This window comes from Neofelis nebulosa, chromosome 3 (genome assembly GCF_028018385.1).
Source record: "Neofelis nebulosa isolate mNeoNeb1 chromosome 3, mNeoNeb1.pri, whole genome shotgun sequence".
In the NCBI taxonomy this organism is placed as follows: Eukaryota; Metazoa; Chordata; class Mammalia; order Carnivora; family Felidae; genus Neofelis; species Neofelis nebulosa.
Window position 1 is genome coordinate 175,813,167 of NC_080784.1, and position 27,386 is coordinate 175,840,552.

General features: G+C 43.4%; 1 protein-coding gene and 1 non-coding gene across 3 annotated transcripts in view; both read left to right on the top strand.

The window, feature by feature from the left end:
• The window catches only part of RELL1 (RELT like 1), a 69,533-nt gene that overhangs the window by 8,418 nt on the left and 33,729 nt on the right, over positions 1-27,386 (top strand). For both annotated transcript variants that reach the window (XM_058722876.1, XM_058722875.1), the window contains exon 2: positions 25,299-25,523. In XM_058722876.1, coding sequence (XP_058578859.1) covers positions 25,299-25,523 — 225 coding nt within the window. The remainder of the gene's footprint in view (positions 1-25,298; positions 25,524-27,386) is intronic.
• LOC131508132 (U4 spliceosomal RNA) lies at positions 8,858-9,000 on the top strand. The gene has a single exon (XR_009259849.1). It is a non-coding gene; the product is annotated as a U4 spliceosomal RNA (small nuclear RNA).

Sequence of the window (27,386 nt, forward strand, 5' to 3'; positions counted from 1 at the left end):
AAAAAAAAAGAACGGCAATAAAAGTAGTTAAGTCCTGCTTTATCAGACGAGTATGGTAGGATATTGATATGTTTGGAAGGGTTAGTGAAAATTTTCAGAGCGAAAGTTTTCAAAACCCAAATCCATTCGTGAAACTCTTTTCAGAGGTAAACTGAATTCGGTTGTGTCTCTACAACCAGTACTTCAAATGCATCTATTAATGTCTATCTATCATGTTCCATGGTACTTTATATCTTTCCTTAATACCTTTGTTTCCCGAGTTAATTCCCTGCTAGGTTTCTTAATTCAGCAAATGTTGGTCAAGGAGGGCCTTCTGGCTTGGGAGGAACTGGGGATAAAGTGATGTGAACAAACGAGGCTCAGTGGGCGCCTTTCCGGAGCTAACAGCTCATCAGGAAAGATGATGAAACAGGCAGTCATGATAGTGTCCTTAGTAAGTATGGCTCCAGCCCGAGTACCTAACCTGGGGCTGGGGGTGGGATGAGAGGCCAGTACAGGTTGAGCCAGACTTTCCTCGAGCAAGGAAATGAAGCTTAAGCTTATACTTGTAAAAATGTTGGTATCGGTGAAGTGAAGAGAGCTAGTGGTCACAGAAGAGAGGGGGTGAGAGGTCCGGTTCAAACACAGGTGGGTCACCGGGCCCCACCCCAGAGTGTGCGCGTCGGCAGATGCGGGAAGGAGCTGGAGAATTTGTTTCCCAACACATTTCCCAGGTGATGCTGCTGGAGTATCACTCGTGAGTGGGGAGGTAGGAGGTGGAAGAGCTAGGGAGCTGCGTTTCTCTTAACCGGGAGATCCCCCCCTCTTGGTGCGCTGGGGGTACGCTTGGTGCGCTGTCCATATCTTGTTCTCCACCTGTCCTTCAAGCCGAGATCAAGGGTGATACTCCTCAGGAACCTTTCCCGGGTTTTCGCACCGATGTTCCGTCCTGTCAGTAGACACGAGAGTCCATGAGCACACGTTGCATCCATTCCATGTTATTGGACCTTAAATTATAAGCAGTTGTTTTCGCTGTGTTTCTCTGACCGGAGCTCCTTGAGCATAGCAGACATGCTCAGATATTTCACTGCTGGACCAGATTCTTGCCACCAGTCTGGGGAGCGGGCTGCCGTCTTCTCTGTTTCGCAGAGATGAGTAAATGGAGATTTGAGATTTACTGAGGAGTCACCGAGATGGAGAGAGAAGTGAGATGTGTCTCCCGCTCACGGCACGGATGAGGAGAAGCCACTGCTAGATGGGTGTTCCTTGCTCGCAAATGTCCTTTGTCATTATGTGAAATTGCATGTCCTGCATGCTCAGGACCACAGGTAAAAGGAAGGTTTTGTATTTAATCTTTTCTTTTTTTTTTTTTTTTAACTTTTTCACTGGAGGTCCATCTACTTACAGAGGAAACAAAGGCATCATAAATTGAATATAGGCTTTACTTTTAGTGGGAAATGGGCTGTTTTCTTTTTTTAAAAATGTTTATTTATTTTTGATAGAGAGAGGGAGAGCGCGAGTGGGAGAGAGTGGAGAGAGAGGGGAGACCCAGAATCCGAAGCAGGCTCCAGGCTCTGAGCTGTCAGCACAGAGCCCGACACGGGGCTCCAACTCACAAACCGTGAGATCATGACCTGAGCTGAAGTCATATGCCCAACTGACTGAGCCACCCAGGCGCCCCTTTCAAATGGGCTGTTTTCCAAGAAGTTCTTTAGGAATCATCCTTTTGCTTTTAGAGTGACTCTTTGAATAGAGTAATTCAATTTACATGTCATTAAGTTTAAAAATGAATTTTTAAAAGTTTTGGCATGAGGGAGATATTAAGGAAAAATGGATTTTGGTTTCCTAAAAAGACACACAGTAGACAGTTATGCCATTATCCTTCTTAATTGGCCAGATAAGTTTAGCCGAGTGGTTGAAGATTTATAAAGAACCTATGCATAAAATGTCACATGATAGGTAGCGTTAAAAAAAACAACGAACAAAAATCCTTTTCAACATCGGTAACATGCCTTCCTCCCCCGTGCATACATACAAACATAACGTGGCTCTCTGAGATTCCTGTAAGGGGTGGAAGCTTGAAGAATTCACTGGGCTTTCTGTCTCACAATATAGCACCAATCTTCAGTGTTCTAACAGCGCTTCATAGCTGGAAGTCTCCAACACAAGCATGTGAATTAACTACAGTATAAAAACAGCAGCCCGGAATTTCCTGGCATTGGTAAAGTGGCAGATGGCTAATGAACAGGCATTCCTTCATTTTTCTTTACACGTTTGTGCTATATGCTTGTAGAGCCTTAATTCCTTTGCTGCTTCCTCACTTCTTTCCCAGTTCCTCCTCCCCTGCTAAAGGCAAAGCACAAAACAAGCATGGGCAGAAAAAAGAGGCATTGAAGATTGCTGGAAGCTAGGTGATAGAGCCAGGAAGCTGGGTTGTTTTTTTTGTTGTTGTTTAATTTTTTTAAATGTTTATTTACTTTTGAGAGAGAAAGTGCGCACGCACGCACACACGCATACACACACACACACACACACACACACACACACGTGCGCGCGTAAATGGGGGAGGGAAAACACAGAATCCGAAGCAGGCTCCTGGCTCTGAGCTGTCCTCACAGAGCCTGACATGGGGCTTGAACCCACGAACCATGACATCATGACCTGAGCCGAAGTCGGACACTTAACCAATTAAACCACCCAGGCCCCCAGGAAGCTGAGTTTTGAGGGTAAAATCTCTTTCACATGCCTGATTGCCAGGTTAGCATCTTAATAGTCTTTGCAGGTAAAACGTGTAAATATTCCCACCATGCAGTTCATTAAAAGACAAAGGGCCTTATTTGAGATACTATTAGTTGTTGTGTAGGTATGAAAAATGAAAAACAAACTTGGTTCCTGCCCTCCACAAACTTGTGACTGAGAAGGGAGTGATAAGCGATGAATGCAAACCATTGTAGAATAATGGAGAATGATTTTGGTATAATCCAAGAACTACAAAGTGCTGCGTGGGATCACAGAAGAGGGACTTTCCTTCTATTGGGAGAGGTGGAAAGGACTTCAACATGCCTAAAGCTTGGCATAAGTAGACCTTAAAGGGAGCGTAGGGGAGGCATGTCCAGCAAGAGGAACAGCCTGTGAGAAGGTATAGAGAGGTAGGACAGGAAAAGTCAGTGCAGGGTTCCTCAGTGAAAATCACATGATGAGACTGGGGGGAGGGGAGGCTGAGGCTAGGCTCTGGAGCTCCTGAAACTCTGCACTTTATTGTGTAGGCAGTCCCCAGGCACTGTGATGTAGTGGCAGAGCCCTAGATGCTGAGCTCCGTAAGCCCGCAGTTTCAGACATGGCCCCAGTACTTCAACAATTGGTATTGCTGTTCTTTCTTCTTGTTTCTTTCGCAGTTTTTTTTTTTTTTTAAACATTTATTCATTTTTGAGAGTGAGACAGACAGAGCATGAGTCGGGGAGGGGCAGAGAGAGTGGGAGACACAGACTCAGAAGCAGGCTCCAGGCTCTGAGCTGTCAGCACAGAGCCCAACACAGGGCTCAAACTCACAGACTACGAGATCACAACCTGAGGTGAAGTCAGATGCTTAACCGACTGAGCCACCCAGGCGCCCCCTCTTGTTGTTGTTTCTAAGTTGCTTCTTTAGAGAGACAGAGATGGAGAGAGAGAGAGAGAGAGAGAGAGAGAGAGGAGGAGGAGGATGGGGGTGGGGGTGGGGAGCAGGGATAAGGAGAATATCTGTTCTTTATACATCTCAGAGTGGTTAGGAGCATCAAATATTGTAGTCCTTTGTAAGTAATAGAAATATGGCACATAGTGTATAGGTTTAATATAATACATATGACACACAGAAACAATTTTTCTAAGTTTAAGGTGTGCTGGGAGATTGGAATCCTAAAGTAAGATCAGTGTACTGTCTTGATGGTGTGAAGGCCAGGAAGTGTTCATTAACAGTAAAAGCTAGCTAATTGTGTATTTGTCTTATGCTCGAGTAAATCCTCTGAAATTATGCAAATCTGCTTAACTTCTGAATTTTTCATCGTTAAGCATTTATTTTCAGAAGACTGTTGTGATTTCTATTTCTTTCCCCCTATTGTTGGTCAAGTTCTCATTGTTTTCTCTCCAGGTCAGGAGGGCAGTGTTGGCCCATCGATGTATATAGAGCAGCCTCTTTAAATAAAACATGCAGATCAGCACTGGGGTGATTTATGAAACCCTGCTTGGCTAAGGGCTTCATCTCCCCGTCATTTCTGGCAAGTCCGTTTTCTTATGTCCCTTGATTTTTTATAATAATGTGACCAAATTGATTTTGGGAGAGGAAAATAATCTGCTTGGAAGTGCTAATATACATTAGGCGAATACACATTATGGAAGTAGTAGTTACCTAGGTGCTGGATGTGGTGTGCCTCAGTTCCTGGGTGGGAGTGGGAAGGGGGACGACAAAGAGAAAGAATTCTTTTGCTGGAATTGACAAAATAGTTTATCTTTTCCACACTGTTCAGTGCTGCATCTTGATATGTAAATGAGTAAGGACTCTAGACTTTGAGTCAATGTGGAATAATAAAATGTATGTGTATTTGTCTTTGTCCCCCGTTCCTGGCACAGAGCTCCTAAAACCCTTAGAATTTTTTCAGAGATAGGAGTGTCTTTTGTTATTCATAATGAGCCCTTTAGCCCTTACCTGAGTTTATGCTAATGATGGCTCTTGGTGGGCGTCTAGATAGCTTCCGGATGGGGGCTGGTTGCCAGAAGAACCGACCACAGGATTGGAGTGTTGGAACTTTCAGTCCCTTCCTCTCATCTCAGGAAAGGGAGAGGGGTTGGTGATGGAATTAATCAACAATGGCAGTGACTTAATCGGTCATGCCTATGTGAGAAACTTCCATAAAAACTCAGAACTCATGGATGTGCTGGGAGGGTGGTGTGTCTAGAGAAAGTGTGGGAGCTCTGTGCACACCAGCTTACCCCCCCTTCCCATACTTTTCCTTATGCATCTCTTTCATTTGTTCCTAAATCCTATATCCTTTATAGTAGAACTGTAATCCTAAGTATTAGCATTTTCCTGAATTCTGTGAATTATTCTAGCAAATTGTTGAACCTGAGAAGATCATGAAAAATCTTGAATTTGTAACTGGTTAACCTGGGGACACCATTTGCAGCCGGCGGCTGAAGTGGGGGCAGTCTTGTGGGACGGAGCCCTTAAGCCTGTGGGGTTTGCACTAACTCCATGTGGTTGGAGTCAGAAATTGAATTGAATTGCAGGACACACAGTTAGTGATGGAGGATTGGTTGTTGGAAAAGTGAAAGTCAAATCTTTCCTCTTTGGAAAAACCAACTCGTAATGTTAACACATTATGCCTGGAGGAATCTCTTAGATAAGGATTCGAAAGGCATTAAAAAAAATAATAGTGGGAGGGGCGCCTGGGTGGCTCAGTTGGTTAAGCATCTGACTCTTGACTTCAGCTCAGGTCTTGATCTGACGGTTCCTGAATCGGGCTCTGTGCTGATAGTGCGGAGCCTGCTTAGAATTCTTTCTCCTTCTCTCTCTACCCCTACCCCACTTGTGCTTACTCTTCCTCTCTCAAAATAAATAAATAAAGTTAAAAAAAATTATTAAAAAAATAACAGTGGGAAAGAAAAGAAATCGCCATGTCAGTGCCTTATTGTTTATGTACTTACATTGTGTTTTATGGTGTAATAAAGTAGAAGTTACATGACTCTGTGGCTTTTTTTGACCTCCTCTCCTGTGGTCCATTGTGTCTGCCTCTAGTTGTGGAAATATCTAGTATGTAAGTTATGGATTGCAGTTATAAGTAGTCTCCTTACTAAGAGATTTCCAGTATTATGGTTTCTCTCTACCTTATTAATATTACTATTAGGTTGAACCATATGAAATAACCAATATTTTACTGTTTTTGACCTATAGTGACAACAGTTTCATATGATTGAACCTAATAATAATGCAGGTTTCTTAATTGGCCTTTTATCTTCAGTTAAAAAAAAACACAACAACAACTGTACTGATTACCATCAAGACATTTTAGAAAATGCAAGTAGGAAAAGAAAAAAAGTACTCCCAGTTTCCACCAGCAAAAGATACAAAACACTAAAAAGAAAATTAAAATAACTTACAGTCTTACCACACAGAGATAACTAGTGTTACCATTTTGCTATCTTTTTCTTCAGTAAAACTGGGATTATATTTGCTCAAAATCCTGCTTTGTGTTTATTTTTTTCACTTAACATTTTTCATTTACAACTGAGATTATTCTAGACAAAAGCTTGTATGGCAAATTTGATCCCTTCACACAAATTGTTTCTATTGTTTTAATAGTCAAAGGGGGTGGTGCCTGGGTGGCTCAGTGGGTTAAGTGGTCCGACTTCGGCTCAGGTCATGATCTCGCGGTTCATGAGTTCGAGCCCCACGTCGGCTCTGTGCTGACAACTCAGAGCCTGGAGCCTGCTTTGGATTCTGTGTCTCCCTCTCTCTCTGCCCCTCGCCTGCTCATACTCTGTCTCCCTGTCTCTCAAAAATAAATATAAAAAATAAAATAAAAAAATTAAAAGAGTCAAAAGAAGGTTTAGGATTTCTGAGTAACCAACAATTGTAAGTGTTAAATGTAGATCAGGATGGCTTTCTGATTTTGCTTCTTATAAATGGCAGCAGGATTTTTTTTTTAATTAGTACTTGATACCAAAAAAAGAAAAATAGGTAGATTGACTTAGAGAATAAACTTAAATGCATCGTTCCTTCCCCATGATTGGCTCACTAGGAAAAACCATTCTGTCATTCTAGATTTATTTTTGAATTAGATGAATAATAATTACCCATAGATTTGCTACTTAAGACTCTAACTCAACCAGAGATGAGCTATGGATAATCCTATTTCGTGGAACTTTACTGAACATCAGAACTGTTAACTCTCACACTTCAGAGGCCCTAGAGCACAGAGAATGGTGTTCTGGAACCAGGCTGCTTTGATTAAATATTATGTCTGCTACTTGGTAGCTGTGTGACCTGATGCAGGTTACCTGACCTCTCTGTGCTCTAGTTTTCATATCTGTGAAATGGGGTTGAAACAAATAGTACCTACTTCCTAGGGTTGTTGTAAGGGTTACGTGAGTTCATACCTGTAAAGTTCTTGGAACGGTATTTATAGAAAGTACGCATCAACACGTGACTATCATTAATAGTATTTTTCTTTGGGTCTTACCCTTGCTACTTGTTTTGAGAGTTCTTATTTGAGTGTGGTACTAGTGACCTTCATGTTTATTTCTTCCCTTGAAATTCAGCTTCTCTCTGTCTAGGGTTTTCCTGATTACTTCTGTTTAAACTTCACCTCATCTGCCTTTTCCAGAGTGATCTTATTTTCTCTCCCTTAGGCCCTCTTTTGCTTTGCTTCTTCTCTCACCGCATGAGAGGTGGCTTCACATCAGAGCATTTCAACTGGGCCGGGGCCTCATCCTCCACCTTTACTCATCTCGGCGTCCCGGTTCCTGTATTCCCAGAAGGCAAGCCGCGTGCCTCTGTTGCAAGAACCTTGCCTGCCCAAGTGTGACTAATGGGAAAATCCTGTGTTTAGGACTTTTGTAGCTTTCTGTTTAATTATGCTCCTTTTCCTGTTCCTGGAAGGAAGAGAAGCACTTGCTGGGCCAGGGTGGGGGTTGCAGCGGCCACGGCTCCACGGTGCTGACTTGGGAGCCCCGTTAGGGCAGCCGCTCCCTCACCTGAAGGCCTTATGCAGTGATTTTTGTCCCACACATTTAACACCGCTTCCTCTGGTGTGGCTCCTGTGGTTCACTGTCTTTTCCTGTGTGTTGGTTTTTTTTTTTAATTTTTTTTTTTTTTTCAACATTTTTTATTTATTTTTGGGACAGAGAGAGACAGAGCATGAACGGGGGAGGGGCAGAGAGAGAGGGAGACACAGAATCGGAAACAGGCTCCAGGCTCCGAGCCATCAGCCCAGAGCCTGACGCGGGGCTCAAACTCACGGACCGCGAGATCGTGACCTGGCTGAAGTCGGACGCTTAACCGACTGCGCCACCCAGGCGCCCCTCCTGTGTGTTGGTTTTTATCCCCGGCTGAGACGTAAGCTTGGAGAGGCTCACGGCCTTTACACTGACTACCACGGATAACAATCATCGCAGCAATAGAAACAAACATTTATTAGGCGCTTACTCTGTGCTGGTCACTTGGGTAAACCCGAGTTCATCTCATTTCATGCTCAGAACCAATTCTGTTGTTCTCTGCGTTTTAGGGATGAGGAAACTGAGGCACAGGGAAGTGAACTGACTTAGCTGTGGTCCCGGAGCTAAGAAGCAAGGTGCAGGAACTCAGTGCAGCTAAGAACAAGCTGGCTTCCGCTTTTGCCTCTTTCTTAGCAGGAGCAGCTTCGGTGCAGAGCTTGGGCCCTGCCGCGGACCTCGGTTCGAATCCTGGCCATTCCCCGGATGAATGACCTTGACTTCAATATTTTGTTCTTTAACATGTCCTCATTTCTAAGATGGGTTTGATAATAACACCTGCCTCAGAATCATGACAAGTAAAAAGAAAAAAAAATGTGAGTAGAAATGCCAGGCACATAAATAAGTACTCGGTAAAGCTTCCGTGCTGTTAGCGGCTGGTGGTAGAGTGGATGAACTTCCCTGAGGCCTTGAATGTGGGATTGGTGAACCCAAACACTCCACAGGAGAATCAATCTCTCTGCGTCTCTGCCTCTGCCAGTCTTCCTCCGTGAAGCCCTTGCGTGGTTCCTGCCGGTTCAGTGACACCTGTTGTTTTCCCACGTGGTTAGTTTGTGTCATCTTCTGGGTGGAAACTGCTTGGCTGAACTCCGACCCTGGCAGGGACAGATTGTGCCAGAAACCAGGGACCTCAAGCTTTGCGCAGTGGCAGTATCGTAGCCAATGAGGTTTATCCGAGGCGCGATTATTGCTAATTGAAAACTTTTCCCAGAAACCAGGGACCTCTATAGAAGGTCCCAGAGGCCTGGTCCTCTGTGCCAGCTCCCTGTCTGTAGAGCTCTGGAAGAGCCGCGGGTTCCTAAGGGACCCCCTTCCCTCACCCCCACTCTTGCTGTTTTTCTGGTGGAAACAGGCTACCTGGGCTTGTCCTCTTCTGCCTCTTCGGTGGTTTTGTCCTGACACTTGCCGTTCGCTTTCTCCCACAGTTTAAATAATTTCTTTCTTGGTTTTTTTTTTTTTTTTTTAATGTTTTTTTCACTTATTTTTGAAGGAGAGAGAGAGAGAGAGACAGAGCATGAGCTGGGGAGGAGCAGAGAGAGAGAGGGAGACACAGAATTAGGAGCAGGCTCCAGGCTCTATGCTGTCAGCACAGAGCCCGACGCGGGTCTCAAACTCACGAACCGTGAGATCATGACCCAAACCGAAGTCGGACACTCAACCGACTGAGCCACCCACGTGCCCCTAAATAATTTCTAACCTAGTCCCTGCTTGGCCTTTTGCAAGGAATATACACGAACAGATCTGTTAGGAATTGCAACCCTGTGAGAAGTGGGCAGTGGCTTTGGAAAGGGTATGTAAACTCCTCTCCTGTGTACCGTCCCTTTACCGATCTAGTAATTTGGAATGGAATGGAGTCCTGTGAAAATCTCCTTCAGGGCCAGTTCCCCAGGCTGGGGTTAGGAATGTGCTGTTTGTGGCCTCCTTTGGAATCTCTGCTAACTGGAACCTTCTGTTGATTCCAATGAGCCCGGGGGCTTGCTGGTAGATTAACATCGTTCAGAAAGGGCTGACCCAACAAGTGTGTAAAGCTACAGGGTATATCAGTTGTCCAGCTCTGAAAATATTTATATTTTTTTAACAAACTGTCAGTATTTGGCAAATGGGTGTGTAAGTACACTGGACATTCTGTCCTACAAATAGCATCTTGACAAAACTGCTGGTCAGGTTACAGGGAGAGTGGACACTCAGTTACCCAGGAGCCCTTCTGGGAGGGGGTAGAATCTGCTTTCCCAGTTTTGCAGGGACCACCTGACAAATGGTTAAGGTGCTCACACCCTATCCCGGGAGGTGTGATAGGTAGGAGGCAGGACACCGGCCCCTCCAGCTGGGGAGACAGGTGTGTGTGACTTAAACCGGGGTTTTCCTGTGAGTTCTATTTCACATTTGGGTTTCCTAGCTTGGACCACAGTCCTGTGGCCGGGTGACGTGTGCTGTGTGAAGGGCGTGGGGAAGATGTCAGCAGGTGTGAGTCGTGGTTCTTCTTTCTGGCTCTTTTCTCTGCCTCTACCCAGTGATGTCATGTTAGGCCACTGTGGGTTTACTTGCAAAATGAGGATCTCACCCACCCTCTTGGCTATCTCCTTGGGATTAGGGATTTCTTTTCTTTTTAAAAAATATTTATTTATTTTTGAGAGAAAGAGAGAGAGAGAGAGAGAGGAAGAATGAGCACGAGCTGGGGAGGGACAGAGAGAGAGAGGGAGACACCGAGTCTGAAGCAGATTCCAGGCTCTGAGCTGTCTGCACAGGGCCCCGATGCAGGGCTTGAACCCATGAACCATAAATGACCTGAGTGGATGTCTCACACTTAACCGACTGAACCACCCAGTTAAAAACCCACAGAGGTTTTGATAAAATAACGAATGTAAAAGTATCGAGTGTCATTTGGATAGGAAGTTTTATATCTTGTATGGTGTCTCTAGCTGATGTGTATGATTGAAGATTTTCCTCCTCTTGTCCTTTGCTTTCTTTCCCTTCCTGCCTTCTTTATCTGAAAGATTTTTAGATGCCACGGAACTAACACTGTTAGAACAAATTATGTTTGTGCCAAGTATTGAATTGCTTCTAAGTACAATACTTTGGGATAATAATGTGAAAACATACGTATGTGAACAAGATGATTCTCAACAGACAGGAAAAAAATTTCCTTTCCTTTTCACAGTTGTGGAGGGGTAAAACAGTTATACTTTAGAGTGGTCTTTGGCCTTTGTAGTTAAAAGTTAATATTGGGTAATTTTTATGCTGCTGGGATGTTTTTTTTTAAAAAATTAATTGATTACAAATTTCACCTTGCTATAACTGGCTTTAATTATTCTTTCATGAAGAAGATTTTTACATTAGAAAAAGGTGCATGAAGATTTCAGTATTTATTATACATACCAGGATCATTTTGAGAGAGGCAGCCTTTTAGGGTTTCAGGGCATTACAGTGGATGGATGTGGACCTGGGCCCCAGCCCGGCTCTGCCTTCAGTTGATGATGGTTTAACCTGCCTGTTTACTGTGAGGTGTGTGTCACTAGCTAAAACCGAAGGCCACCTCCCCTCTTACAGGCACTATTAGTGGCTAAGAGTGAGGGGCCTGGAGGGTAATGAGAGGACCTACCTTACAGATGTTGTGGAAATGAAATGACTTTGTACATGAGGCTTCCGGAACAGTGCCTGCCATACTGTGAACACTCAGTAAATGCTGCCATCACAGTTATTTTAATGTAGCAGCTCATTTCTCATAACATACCACTTGTCAAAAAGGATCCGAAGTGAAGATTAGATTTCTGAAGTTTTGTTGCTTTAAAGTCACTTGAAACAGATGACTTTTTAAAAATTCCATTGCTTTCTTGTTTGGACAGAATTTACAATTCAAAAGGTGCAGAAAGGGGAAGAAAAAAAAAAAGTGTCTCTCTAAACTTGTTCTCCAGCCATCTAGCTCCTCCCCAGAAAACAGACAGTGCTCTCAGTAGGTAAAGACTTTTAAATTTTAAAAATCCCCAGACTGGTGACACTTGAAAATAGCAAAAGACGATGAGGGGCAGGGGAATGGGGAGACGGAAAAAGAGTAGGAGAGGATTCAGCGGGGGCCTGCACTGTGGAGCCCTCCTGTCCCTGTAGCAATCACGAGCATTGCCCTTGCTTACACCCCTCTCTGAGGACCCCAAGATGTGCCCTGCAGCTCAGGGCCCACTGGCATCGCTTCAGCCTTCTCTGCCTTGGGGCCATGTGTGGTGGCTTCCTCGCCTGTGTCCCAGGGCAGATGCTGGTGAGTTGACCTTGCTCCGGTCTGGGGTGAGGCCAGGTCAGATGAACCTTCTGTTGTATTCTGAATGCAGACCATTGTTTGAAGGACTCTGGAAGGTTCAGGAAGAGTCCAGAAGTTGAGTTCCTTGGCTTCTCTAAACACTGGGATCCTAAAGTTAATCCTCTCCCAAGGAGCAGCTGTGGGGTTGTGGCTGTTGTCTGTGTTCAATCTTTTGATGCCCTTGGGGAATTGTGTTTGGTCAGGGAGTTCTGTAGCCTTCAGAAGTAACTTCAAATGGTAAATCTGACAGTTTTGGAGAATGTTGGGGACTTTCTCTGACTCTGCAGTTTTCCCCTTCTAGTTTCATTTGAAATCTATGATGATAAATATTTATAATTTCCATCACTATTTTAAGCATCTTTGTGTCTTTATATTGACCTCACCCTAGTTTCAGCCCTTTGTTCTGGTAACTAGCTTGGGTTCAGGAGTGATTCAGTTTTGTCCCCCATTCTCCTGCCTGTCAGGAATGTTTGTTCCCTTTTTATCCAGCCAAATTCAGTTTTTCTTTTGAAGCCTAATGTAAAGTCCCTTTTCTTCCTGGATCACACGAATTACTTCCCTTCCCACACCTGTAGTACATATACAAAGAAAGCGAAGCTTAAGGATGGGTTGTGCTCCAAACATTCCTTTTTGAGTAATTGGGTTGGAGATTCAAATGTATTTTCCCATTAAAAAAATAATAATAGGCTCCCACAAAGGGTATTTAAAAATGATTAAGTGGGATTTTGTGAGCTTTTCTTTTTTTTTTTTTTTTAATGTTTATTTATTTTTGAGAGAGAGAGAGCAGGAAGGAGGTAGAGAGAGAGAGGGAGAGAGACAATCCCAAGCAGGCTACACACTGTCAGCCTGGAGCCTGATGGGGTTCGAACCTACCAACCGTGAGATCATGACCTGAGCTGAAACCAAGAGTTGGACACTCAACCAAATGAGCCACTCAGGTGCCCCATTTTTTTTCTTAATATGGAACATTTTACTCTTTTTTTTTTATTACACTCCCTTTTATTTTTGAGGGAGAGAGAGAGAGAGAGAGCGAGCATGAGTGGGGGAAGGGCAGAGAGAGAGGGACAGATGATCCAAAACAGGCTCTGTGCTGACAGCAGTGAGCCTGATGTGGGGCTCAAACTCACGAACTGCGAGATCATGACTTGAGCTGAATGAAGTCGGACGCTCAACCGAGCCACCCAGGCGCCCCCCTTTGCGAACTTTTAATATCCAAATTGAAAGAATCGTAAAGTGGGCACCTGTATATTAACCACTTGGATCCAACATTTTGCCATATCCGCTAGCTGATCCTATCTAGCTAGCTATCCATCCTTCCTTGCTGGACCATTTGAGATCAAGATGCAGACATTGTTACATTTCTCCCTAAATACCTGTATCATTCGTCTTGTGGGATTTAGGACTTCCTTCTACATAACCACAGTACCATCATTATACCTGAGAAAATAAACAATGCATCTCTAATCCTGCCTTAACCCAGTTTCCTCAGTTGTCCTCAAAATATACTTTATAGCTGTTTTGAAATTTTTTTATTGATTAAATTTCTGATTCAGGCTCCAGTCAAGGTTTACTTATTGTGTATTTGGTTATATTCGTTTCTAACAAAAGCGAACATTTGGCCAAGGACTGGGGAAGGGAAGAAACTTTCTTGGCCACAGGCAATATTTTGAAATCTTTGGCTACTCGTCCCTCCCTGTTTCCCTCTCCCACAGGTCTGGGGTGCTGCTGAGCTCTCCGTTTTGGCATCCTCCAAGGTACCGCTGATCTCACACAGGTATTAGCAGAAGCCTCAGGGACAGCTGCGTTTTCCAAGGGACGTCTTAGCGGAAGGCTTCTGAAAACCAGGGATTCATAGCTGGGCATTGCTGATTTATGCACGATTTGCTGGGGAAGGTGTCTCGGCCCCTGTCTATTCCCAGAGTGGTCTCCATTGTCCTGAATCAGAGTTCTGTGCTCCAGTGTCATGGAACATTTCAAGGACTTTGACAAAATAATGGTAACTGAGTGACTGGGTGCACTGTCATGGGTGGGTGGACTCTGGGCGGCGGGATCCTATCTGGATGTCCCCTCCCTGCCTGGTCACAGATCCAGAGTGGGGGTGGGGAGGGCTGTAGCAACTGTTTATCTGGAAGTTGTATAGAAGTTGGCCGTGGCCTGAAGTTTCACTACAAAGTTTAGCACTTATTTATATACTAACTTCCATTGTCTTTCCAGTTTCCCTTTGAGCTCATTTGTTCTCCCCATTCATTTTAAGCTTTTTAAAAATGTGTCTGCATAGATGCTCTGTCTCAATAACTGGCACTGTCGGGGATGGTCTTAAAAGCTCTGTGACTTTGGTTTTATCTCTGTAGCCAAAAATAGAAATAATTTGGGGATGATTTAGTTTTGTAGAATTTGTTATGTATTTGCCCCTATCATTAGTGTATGTAATTGATTTAAACTGTGTTCCGACAATTAACTTAATAAATCAGGTCGTTTTGCAGAAGCTCGTAGATCAATCATGCTAAAGTGGTTTTTGAGAAGCTGCATGTGGGTTGGTCGCGAGCACCTGCCTGGTTTTCATGCAGGCTCTTACCAGTTTTTAACTGTGTGACTTCGGACTCCCCGAATCTGCGATTCCCCTTCTATAAAAGGATAGTACTTGGGGCGCCTGGGTGGCGCAGTCGGTTAAGCGTCCGACTTCAGCCAGGTCACGATCTCGCGGTCCATGAGTTCGAGCCCCGCGTCAGGCTCTGGGCTGATGGCTCGGAGCCTGGAGCCTGTTTCCGATTCTGTGTCTCCCTCTCTCTCTGCCCCTCCCCCGTTCATGCTCTGTCTCTCTCTGTCCCAAAAATAAATAAAAAACGTTGAAAAAAAAATTTATAAAAAAAAAAAAAAAAAAAGGATAGTACCCACCTCGTAGAGATTTGAAACCCTTGGGGCCCAAGGCTGAAACTTTACAAATGTAATCCACTGCTTCAGAAGCCGAACCAAGGGGCTCCTGCCCAGGTGGCTCAGTCGGTTAGGCGTCCGACTCATGATTCTGGCTCAGGTCACGATCTCATGGTTTCATGAGTTCTAGCCCCACGTCGGGCTCTGTGCTGGCAGCATGGAAACTGCCTGGGATTCTCTCTCCTTCTCCCTCTGGCCCTCCCCCAGCCAATGCTATCTTTGTCCCTTTCAAAATAAATAAACTTAAAAAAAAAAAAAGAATTCTGATCAAATACATCAATGCTTATGCAGCACACTCACCGGAATAGAGGTCATATATAGCTTCACATCAGAGCAGAACAGGTGTGGCCACCAATGTGCTTCTCAGATTTGGTTTTGCTATGAAGTGAAGCATAAAAGTTTTTGTTCTCAGGGCTTTTTGGATTTTGCCTGATGGACACAACAGGGTCAGCTTCTGTTGTTTATCTCCAGTCACGCTTTGCGGATGGGGCTGGAGAAGGTTGGGAACGTGAAGAGCCATGGAGAACCATTGGCTGCAGCTCATAATTTTTCAGCTGAGCAGACTGAGGTCCACAGAGGTAAAGCGACTTGTTCAGATCACAGAGGTAGCCAGTGGCAAAGCTGAATGAAGAAAAACCCTTTTAGGGAAATGTATGTCTATTGATCTTAGTAATCTAGACCAAAAATAGACTGCTCTTGGGCACCGTGATTTGAATCTTCACTAAAAACAAAATAGGGCGTGTGTGTGTTTAAAAGTGATTTTCCAGCCAGGCTTCGTGTGGGTTATCTATATACCGGCCAGTGCCTTTTCCATCACTGAGCTGTCAGGTCACCCTGCTGGGAAACCCTAGATTCTGAGAATGTGTACCCTTTCCTGATAAAAGTGGAAGGATACCTATCAGAACCATCAAAATATCCCTTGGTTGGAGCAAAGCTTCTTGGGAGAGGTCACAAGGACCTCCTTATCTGTAGTCTCTGGTTATTAGCTTCTTCTTCCCCATTGTTTAGCAACCTCTTCCCCATTGTTTAGCAACCTCGAGCAATGCCCACTGGGTTTGAGGAATTCCATTTCCAGGCTTCTCAGCTCCTCTGACCACTGAGGTCAGTTGGAAATACAAGTATTATTTAGAAACAAGCTAAAAAGCTGCTTTTGATTTTGGGGATTGACTTGGAGCCATTTCTTCAGAGCTCTTCCTCAGTTCCTTGCCATCTGCAGGCTTTTTTTTTTTTTTTTTATCACGTCTTCTTTTGTGACCTTCTTAATGAGATGTTAGCAAGTCACAATACATAGTGGGTCCTCAAAATGCAATGAAGAAACCAAACCTGGCTGGGTCTAGGAAAAATCCCAAGGATTTTGATAAACACTGGCTTTTGTTAAACATTTTTTTACTTGCGATGTTGCTGAAGGGAATCACATTCCTCATTGAGAGCCAAGAACTCCCTGCTTCGGTGGGCTTGCTGTGTGCAGGACAAACTCCAGATGAGGCGATGGGCTTCTTTTTGAAGAGGCTGAGTGGACCTGGGTTGTGGCCTGGGTCAGATTTTGGAGTGGGGAGGGAGGTCAGAGAGGGGGACAAAAAGCAGTTTCGTATTTGTTCATTAGTGCTGGGCATTTTTAAAACCTATCCTACTTCCGGGGCGCCTGGGTGGCGCAGTCGGTTAAGCGTCCGACTTCAGCCAGGTCACGATCTCGCGGTCCGTGGGTTTGAGCCCCGCGTCGGGCTCTGGGCTGATGGCTCGGAGCCTGGAGCCTGTTTCCGATTCTGTGTCTCCCTCTCTCTCTGCCCCTCCCCCATTCATGCTATGTCTCTCTCTGTCCCAAAAATAAATAAAAAACGTTGAAAAAAAAAAACAAAAAAAAAAACCTATCCTACTTCCTGCTGCGATAATTGGAAACCATGGTTTTGAAGTTTGGGGAGTCTTTACTCTAAGTTGTGAAATAGGAGAGCAAACCAGCATTTAGCATTTTGACAGAGACGAAGCTAAATGATAAAATATTGTTGAAAGAGAACTAATTAAAATATACCTTAAACAGGCATTTGTACTTGGATGGTGCCCAGTTACATATAGGGGCGGTTTTACGTATGTGGAGACCCAGGCTTCCAGAAGGTAAGAGGAAACAATATAAAGGCAAGCAGCATCCAGACGGACTGGTTTGAATTGAGGCACGGCCACCAAGTAGCGGGGTGACCTTGGGATGATGGTTGCTGTACGTTTCTGTGCCTCCTTTCCCCATCTGTAATGTGGGGATAGACCTCTAACTCTGCCCTAAGTTTGTCGTGAAGATTTGATGCTTAGCTTAGCGTTGGCTCCTAAATGCTCTGTAAATGTGGTAGTTATTGTTGTCAGTGGTAACAGAGAAATAAACCACTCTGAGCCACACTTCCATCTCTTCTGGAACACCATCTCCCCCAAAACAGTTCCCTTCCTAGTTTACTATGGCCCTGTATGCTTTTGGTTCTGACTCTGATCACTGGTCCCTTACTGTGCTGGGCTTTCCAGCTTGTGTGGACCTCTCCACATGGGTTAGCCTTGCTGGAGATTTGGGGTGCTCCTCTCGGCTGTGCCCTGAGTGCCTGTGCACAGCCCTCTCCTGTTCCTCTCCTGTTCGCTCAGTCTCTCCGCCAGGCCCACCTGCTGCCCCCAGATCTCAACAGATGTCATCTCTTCCTATTTATTCTGAGAGAAAATGGAGGTGTCATGCACCTTGTGCCCTCAACTTCCTTCAGCCCACTATTGAGGTCTCTAACTCACAGACCCCCTGATTCAGGAAGGAGTGAATTTTTTTTCCCCCTATTCCAGTATTTAATCTGTCTGCCTATGGAAATCTCCTCAGGGCTATCACTCCTTATTCCCTCTCGGTCTCTTCCTTTTGCCCTTTTCGTGTGTAAATACATTGGTTTCAGCCGCCTAAAAACAAAACAAAACTCCAAATAGAAATTTCTTCCTCTCACCCTGAAGGTGAACTACCCTACCCTTTTTGTGCTTCTACTGGGCTTTTAGAAGGGGTACACTGAGCTCAGTCTCTCTTCTTCAACCCAGGAAATCGAGTCTTACATTCTGGTCTACTGAAAAACTGCTGTCCAAGGCCACGAAGATCTATTTTCCTTCCAATTTAATTTATTTTTTCATTGTATGTATGTATTTATTTATTTTGGGATTTTGAAGTTTACTTCAAGAAACTACAGAAAAACAGGAAGTAAAGTACAAGGAGAAAGTTTAAAAAATTCCAAGCAGCTTCTTAAATTAGAAACTAATGGTTTCCCATGAGTCCTTAGAAACTTCTATGTTGCCTGACTTGTCTCAGTTCTTCTCAATTCTTTTTCTAAAGAGTCTTCTCAGGTTGTTTGTTTCTTGTTTCTTTTTTTAAAGTGTGTTAAGAACATTTAACATGAGATCAGCCCTCTTAACAAAGTTTTAAGTGCATGATACAGTATTGTTAACAGCAGGCACAATGCTGTGCGGCAGGATAGAAACATTATACACATTCAATAGCAGCTACCCATTTTCTCCTCCCCCCACTCCAGGCAATCACCATTCTACTCTCTGTTTCTTTAAATTTGACTATTTTAGATTGCTCATAAAGTGGAATTATGCAGTGTTTGTCCTTCTGTGACTGGCTTTTTTCACTTAGGTACATTTTTTCACTAATGCCCTCCTGGACCATTTATACTGTTGTCTATGGCAGGATTTCCTTTTTTTTTTTTTTTTTTTTAATTTTTTTTAATGTTTATTTATTTGTGGGAGAGAGAGAGAGAGAGAGAGAGAGAGCGAGCGCGGGGGAGGAGCAGAGAGAGAGCAAGACACAGAATCCGAAGCAGGCTCTAGGCTCCGAGCTGTCAGCACAGAGCCCGACATGGGGCTCGAACTCATGGACCGTGAGATTGTGACCCGAGCTGAAGTCAGACGCTTAACCAACTGAGCCACCCAGGCGCCCCTGGATTTCCTTCTTTTTTAAGGCTGAAAGGGATTTGGTTGTATATGTACACCATCTTTTCTTTATCTGTTTAGCCGTCAGTGAACACTTAGGTTGATTCCATATCTTGGCTATTGTAAATAATACTTGCAGTGAATATGGGAAGCAGTTATCTCTTTAAGATCCTGATTTCAGTCCTTTTGGGTAAATAGGATAAGTTGGACTGCTGGATCATATGGTAGTTCTATTTTTAACTTTTTGAGGAACTTATTGTTTTACATAGTGGCTGCACCAATTTTCCATTTCCTTCCTGTTTTAGTTGCTCTCTCTTGCAGCTTCTGACCTTGCTGACTGCTCATTCCTTTTGGAAACTCTATCCTCTGTTCTAGGGTAGAACCCTGGCTTCTCTCCCTCAGCTTCCTCATGGAGTGGATCCGGTTTCTCACTGGATATTTCCATCTGGTTGTCCCCATGTTCAAAACTGAACTCGTGATAGCGTCCTCTCCGTGCCGAGTATATTAGTTTTCTTGGGCTGCTGTCACAAAGTACCACAAACTGGGTGGCTTAAAAAAGAGCCTCACACTTCTGGAGGCTGGAATTCCAAGATCAAGACCGGCAGAGTTGCTTCCTTCTGAGGGCTGTGAAGAAGAATCTATTTCATGCCTCCCTCCTAGCTTCTGGTGGTTTCATGGAAGTCTTTGGCCTTTAGAAGCATCACCTCATCTCTGCCTGTATCTCCATGTTGTGTTTTCCCTTTGTACCTGTCTGGCTCCACATTTCTCCTTGATAAGGACATGTGGGATGTGAGTCCACTCTAATGACCTCATTTTAATTTGATTACCTTTGTAAAGACCCTGTATTTTAATAAGGTCACATTCTGAAGTACTTGGGATACTTCAACATTTGAATTGGGAGGGAGGTAAAATTCAACACATCACACCAAGCAAGCTTCCTTTTCTTTAAAGTTATTTCCCATCTTTTTTTTTTTTTCAGAGCATCTTTTCTTTTTTTTTTTTCCAATATATGAAATTTATTGTCAAATTGGTTTCCATACAACACCCAGTGTTCATCCCAAAAGGTGCCCTCCTCAATACCCATCCCCCACCCTCCCCTCCCTCCCACCCCCCATCAACCCTCAGTTTGTTCTCAGTTTTTAACAGTCTCTTATGCTTTGGCTCTCTCCCACTCTAACCTCTTTTTTTTTTTTTTTTTCCTTCCCCTCCCCCATGGGTTTCTGTTAAGTGTCTCAGGATCCACATAAGAGTGAACCATATGGTATCTGTCTTTCTCTGTATGGCTTATTTCACTTAGCATAACACTCTCCAGTTCCATCCAAGTTGCTACAAAAGGCCATATTTCATTCTTTCTCATTGCCACGTAGTATTCCATTGTGTATATAAACCACAATTTCTTTATCCATTCATCAGTTGATGGACATTTAGGCTCTTTCCATAATTTGGCTATTGTTGAGAGTGCTGCTATAAACATTGGGGTCCAAGTGCCCCTATGCATCAGTACTCCTGTATCCCTTGGATAAATTCCTAGCAGTGCTATTGCTGGGTCATAGGGTAGGTCTATTTTTAATTTTCTGAGGAACCTCCACACTGCTTTCCAGAGCGGCTGCGACATCAATGTCCACCATGTTATCAAGCAGAAACTTGGGCATCATCCTTATCGAGTCACTTGCCCTTATATGAACTTGGGATTCAGAGCTTGTAGAACTTGAAGGCAAAATTTTGGAAGAGGAACCTTCATAGCATCCAACAGTTTCCCAGAGGGGTCTGTGATTCCCAAATGGCTGACCACCTCTGTTTTGTATCTTTTTTTTTTTTCCTAAGGTGTCTACCACTTTAGTACAAAAGTAATATGTACATATGAATTTTAGAAAATTATAGATAAGTATAAAACTAAAATTTTAAATTATTCTATTATTCAGTTACCTGAAATCACTTAATATTTTGGTCATTGCTTTGTACATTTTATGCCTTCTTGCATTTTTAAAAAACTAGTTGGCCCATACTGTATGTAAGATGTTGAATCAAGCCTTTTATATTCAACATTGTATCTTAAGTGTTTTCTCATGTCTTCATGAAATATTTATAGTTTTAAATGATGCATATTATTCCATCAAATGGGTGGATAATGATTGACTTAGATATTTTCTTACTATCCCATGATCAAAATTCATATTGTTGCCATTTTTTGTTTTATAGAGAGTGTGGCGACTTTGCTATTCAATTGGATTCAAATAATTTGTTTGTAATTCAGATATGACTCAGCTGGGGAGAAAGAGAAAGATGGTCAATGTCTCTAAACAAGTCTTTAGTGTAAATTGAAGGAAAGCTAAATTTGCCTAAGTTAACAATGTTTTAAGGCATTATTTGTGAATAGTTACTTTGTAATTTTAAAGTTATTTTTATTGAATTGCTATGGTAGGTCATAGTAGATTCTCAAGTCAACTGCTTTTTAGCAGTTCTTTGTAGTCTATAACAGGGCTGTCCAACAACTTTTGGAGATGATGAAAATGTTCTTAAAATTTTTTTTAATGTTTATTTATTTACTTTTGAGAGAGAGAGAGAGAGAGAGAGAGAGAGAGCGCGCAAGCAACAGAGGGACAAAGAGCAGGAGACACAGAATCCGAAGCAGGCTCAAAGCTCTGAGCTGTCAGGACAGAGCCTGATGTGGGGTTCAAACTCACAAACCATGAGATCATGACCTGAGCTGAAGTCTGATGCTTAACTGACAGAGCCACCTGGGGGCCCCAAAAATGTTTTTTATCTGACCTGCCCAGTATGGTAGCAATTAGTCCCATGTGACTACTGAACGCTTAGAATGTGATTAATGCAACTGAAGAACCGGATTTTTAATTTTACATCATTTTTATTGGCTTACATTTAAAATGTTTATTTTTGAAAGTGAGAGAGAAAAAGATCATGCATGTGAGCAAGGGAGGGGCAAAGAGAGAGGGAGAGAGAGAATCCAAGCAGGCTCCATGCTGTCAAGTGCAGAGCTCAACGCAGGGTTCCATCTCATAAACCATGGATCATGACCTCAGCGGAAGTCAAGAGTCAGACGCTTAACCAACTGAGCCACCCAGGTGCCCCTTAATTGACTTAAATTTAAATAGCTACTTGTGGCTAGTGGCCACCATATTGGATAGTACAGTTGTATCAAGGTGGTGAGTAAACACTTTTACAATGCGTATGTCTTCCTAAACACTCTTCTAAGTGCTTTACATATTAATGTATTTAATCCTTACGATGACTCCATGAAGTAGTCTTCTAGTTTCTATTTGGTGTATAACAATTTACCTCAAAGCTTCGTGGCTCAAAACAACAACAGTCTCTCATTTTGCTTAGAAATCTACAACTTGTCAGGATTCAGAAGCAGCTCATGTTTGTTCCATGCATCACTAGCTGGGGCTCTCGGGTCTACTTCTAAGATACTCAGTTACAGAGTTGGCAAGTTGATGACTGTTATTGGGTTCTTTTCTTGAGGAACCTTCGGTTTCTGCACGGCATGGTGATTAGTTTCCAAAAGCAAGTGCCCCAAGAGACAGGAGGTGGAAACTGACAAAGTGTCACCCCAACATATTCTATTGATCAGGCAAACCTCAGAGTATATATTCAAGGGTAGGAGGTACAGACTTCTCGGTTGGAGCAGTACCAAAGGATTTGGGGCCATGTTTTTAAATCATCCTAGAAAGATATAATCATTTTGATTTTATTTAATAATGAGGCAACTGAACATAGAACAATGAAGTAACTTGCCCAAGGTGACATGCCTAATAGATGGTGAAGCTGTTATTCATGTCAGGCGTTCTGACCTTGTAACCCCAGTGCTATATCGCGTCTCTCTGTAATTCATGTTTCACTAATTTAGATTCATATCTTCTTCAGTTTTCCCATGGTAGAATAATTACAAGATTAAGTGACTGATACTTGTTTGTAAATCACAGACTCTAAATAATGTAGTATTTGCAGGGGTTTGCTGCATACCAAATGGATGATGAAGACACATTCTCAACCCCCTGATTCAGGAGGAGCTGTTGGCTCCAATTTTGAGCCCCTCCGTTTTTGTCCCTATTCCTACTGCCCTCCAAAGAGAATTGGTTGTCACTTCCAGATTGAAACAGACCATGATTCTGAGTAAAACTCTCTCGGTCTTAGCATGTTGCCTGCTTCACCTATTCCTGTTACATGGAATATATGTTACTAAAAAGGAATTAATAGGGACACCTGGATGCCTCAGTCGGTTAAGCGTCCGACTCTTTATTTTGGCTCAGGTCACTATCTTGTGGTTTCATTGGTCTGAGTCCCATTTCGGACTCTGTGCTGATAGCACAGAGCCTGCTTGGGATTCTGTCTCCCTCTCTCTACCCCTCCCCTGCTTTCTCTCTCTCTCAAAATAAATAAATAAACTTAAAAAAAGGAATTTTTAAATAAGACTTACTTAGAATTATAAAAGGAGTTAAAGAAATGTTTCTGGTTTTTACTGAAAGGCTGGTAGTTAAATCCTGATTTTGAGGATATATTTGTGCATGTTTAGGGAAGTGTGTGTGTGCGTGTACTTCCATTTATTTGTTCATTCATTTATTATATTGATTCCTGGAAGATAAATCAGAAAAAAAATAGGTTATCCCCAATTCTAGAGATTGTCTGATAAAATAATGAAAGCAGCCTTTTACAAACCTAAGAAACCAGCAATTTCCTTTCATGTTCAAAGGTAATGGATATTTCCATGTGAAAGATTGATAGCCCTTTGTATGGCCTCTGGTTTGCAAATTGGACTTCTGTTTGCTGCAATAATGCAATGTGGTTATTTCACACCTGATATTTGTCCCATTCAATCATTGCCACATGGATTCTTTTTTATCAAAACACTCTTTGAGAGAGCTTATAATTAAGTGTATTTAGTTTTCCAATTTCTGAGTTTCTTTTCTGTTTTTTTCTTTTGTAATTTTTTTAAGGCAGAGGGAGAGAGAGAGAGAGAGAGAGAGAGAGAGAGAGAATCCCAAGCAGGCCCCACGCTGTCAGTGCAGAGCCTGATGCAAGGCTCAAGTTCACAAATCACGAGATCATGACCTGAGCCAAAATCAAGACTTGGATGCTTAACCAACTGAGCCACCCTGGCATCCTCCTACTTCTGGGTTTCTTAAGCAGCACTGTGAATCTCCCTGATGTAGAGAACTTCATTTTAGCACTTCAGAATCTGAGTATTCCAAATAACGAGCCTTCATTTCAATCAAATCTCACATTTCCCTTTACTTCTCATCCTACCTGACCCCCTCCTTCGTTTCATAATTCTCTTCTCATTTTGTGTCTGTGAGCTGGTTTTCTATGTAATTTGCTCTTTCTCTGGTATCTTCATTGGCCATGTCTCATGACTGCACCAGGCTCTCTGCCTCTCACTGTCCTTCATAGAGGAGATTCAGATCCCCATGAACATGGACCTCTTGGGAGCCTACGTGTGGCATCCCTGCAGGCTTGGATGTCTGCCACCTCTGGTAATAAGTCCACGTGATGCTTTGACATGCCCACAGGCAAATTTCTCCTTTTCTCTGAAAGATGCCTCCTTCCCAGCCACCCTATTTTTGTTGTCATAAAACAGGTCCCTGCTGTTATTCTTTCTTCTGTTTACCCATGTATATGCCTTCCACGGCATTTCTCTCAACCTGTGACCTGCCCATGTGTTTTGTTTAGGGACTGATGCCATTCTGGATTTTTCTCTTTTGCATATTTTAGGTCTGTCAGCTTACTAAACCCTTCTAGAACATAAGCTCCGTGAGGACAAGGATCCTTGTTTTACTCAGTGATATATCACACGTGCCTAGCATGGTGACTGCCGTAGTTAAGCATTTAGTATGTTCTCAAAAAGGTTCGAAATGTTTTACATGGATAATTTATTTCACCTTCATAACACCCTAGAAGGGTGGGACACTTCTATTAGTGTTTCACGAGAAACTGAGGCATGGAGATGCTAAGTTATTGCCCAGTGTCACCCAGCTGCTAGGTGGTACAGCCAGGACTTGAACCCAGGTCTCCTGGGTCCATGCTCTTAACCACTAAGCATCCCGCTATAATGCCACCGAACGATAGCGTGTTTGCTTTGTGCTTACGTTTCACCGGAACTCTGTACATGCTTTCTGCCCTGTGTGGGTGCTGCCACAGCTGAAGAGGCACACACTAGCTTGGGAGGTTTTGAAAGAAATTCCCAGGGTGGGACCTAGTTTATGAGGAGCAGGGACAGGAAGGGGACTCAGACTTTGAGCCAAGCCCGGCCCTCAGCCTGTGTTCTGTGCTGCCAGACCCACCAGTCTCCGCGTGGCCCACAGTTTGGGGAGGAGACTCGGATTTAACGTGCACGTTCCCCAGTGTTGTCAGGTTTTTCTTGCCTCCGACAGACGTCTGACGTGGCCGTGTGTATTTCTTCCTGTAGACAATGGTGGCAGCCGCACGTTGCACTCCAAAACGGAGACGACACCGTCGCCCACTAACAATACTGGCAATGGACACCCAGAGTATATCGCATATGCGCTCGTCCCTGTGTTCTTCATCATGGGTCTTTTCGGCGTCCTCATCTGCCACCTGCTCAAGAAGAAAGGCTATCGTTGTACAACAGAAGCCGAGCAAGATGTGGAAGAGGAAAAGGTTGAAAAGATAGGTAAATACCTGCATTCTCTTTATGGAGATGTGGATAGGGATGATTTTTTTTTTTACGATTTTATTTTATTTTTAATCTTTACACCTAGTGTGGGGCTCGAACCCACCACTCTGAGATCAAGAGTTGCATGCTGTACTGACTGAGCCAGCCAGGTGCCCCGAGTGGGGGCAATTTTGAAATAAGTAACCAGTCATATGTATTTTCCATCTCTATGAGGCAAAATGGTCCATCTTCACAGTAGGTGGTATGGCGGAGTGTCCGTGTAGATTTCGTAGTAACCCCACCTAGAGCTTGAAACCTGCCTGTCCTTTACGAAACACCTACCAGCTCATTCCTTGTGACCTTGGGCAAGTCACATATGCTCTAAATCCCTACTATGTATAATTTAACTAGAATTTAATCTTAGTTAATTTCATGCCAATTTAATTTAATTTATTATTTTTTTTTAAAGTTTTTTTTTTAATGTTTATTTATTTTTGAGACAGAGACAGAGCATGAATGGGGGAGGGGCAGAGAGAGAGGGAGACACAGAATTGGAAGCAGGCTCCAGGCTCTGAGCCATCAGCCCAAAGCCCGACACGGGGCTCGAACTCACGGACCGTGAGATCGTGACCTGAGCTGAAGTCGGACGCTTAACCGACTGAGCCACCCAGGCGCCCCCAATTTAATTTAATTTAAATGAGGGCAGTGATCTCCACTTTGTAGGATTATTGTGGAATTTAGAGAGATGATGCATTTGGTATTTGGCGCATAAGCCCACTCAGTAAATATGAATCCTTACTATTATTATTAAAAGAGATTCTAGTAAGGATAATGTGAAATATAAATAGCTCTCACCACTTGTATGGTATTACTCTTGCTGGGGGAATTCGATCTTAAATCTATGTGACTGAAATTTATATTTATTAAGTAAAATAATTGTGTCAACAGTACGATAAAAGTGTGGCGAGAAATGGTGCCTTAGATTAACTTGAGGATATCTTACCTTTTCCTCTTAACGTGGAGTGTTAGGCAGTGTTCAGAAAAACCCAAGAGAATGAGATTTTCCTTCTTCATAGATGTTTTTTTCCAACCATCCTTCAGGGACGTTTCCAGACTTGGAGTTGGGGAGTAGTAGCTAACCTTCCTTATCCCTTTCAGCTCCTCAAAGGTCAGTTTTTGCAGAGGGGGACATTTGGAGTAGGTCACCTTTCGAGAAAGTCCAAAGGGCGGACTGGGGAGAGCTTCCTCATTCCTTGCCAGCCTGCTGGCCTGTTGGTTTTTCCCACCCCCACTGACCTTTGAGGCAGAGAGAGAACCCGGTTGCAGGATGAGTCATGTGTAGCTGTGAGCAAACCAAAGCTGAGTGTTTGTCAATAGAAAGCAAGCCTCCTCCTCCCCTCCTTCAAAGATGCTCTGTAGGCCGGCTTAGCAGGTCAACATTTGTGCCGTCTGGCCAGACGTGTGTTTTCACAGAGGGGGAAGCCGACTATGGATGGAGAAGACACCTTCCCAGGTACACGAGTAGGACACTGCACACACCTTGATTCGTTCTCTGTGAACTAAGATGGTGTATTTCAACCCTCCTTTTTCCTTCCTGAAATCACACAGTTTCAGAGTGGAGGTTTGATTTTTCTTCAAACACTGTCACATATACAGAGTCTCATAAAGTTAATGGTTTGTGGGCAAATAACCACGGCTGAAATTTAGGTCAGTTGCAAGTGTATTTAAAAGAAAGGAGAGGCTTATAAACATGGATGAATAATTGCCCCAAAACAAATTCATACTCTAAACTAATGTAGTACACCTGCAATTAAAAGAAAATCCAAGGCGGGGGGTGCCTGGGTGGCTCAGTTGGTTAAGTGTCAGACTCTTGATATCGGC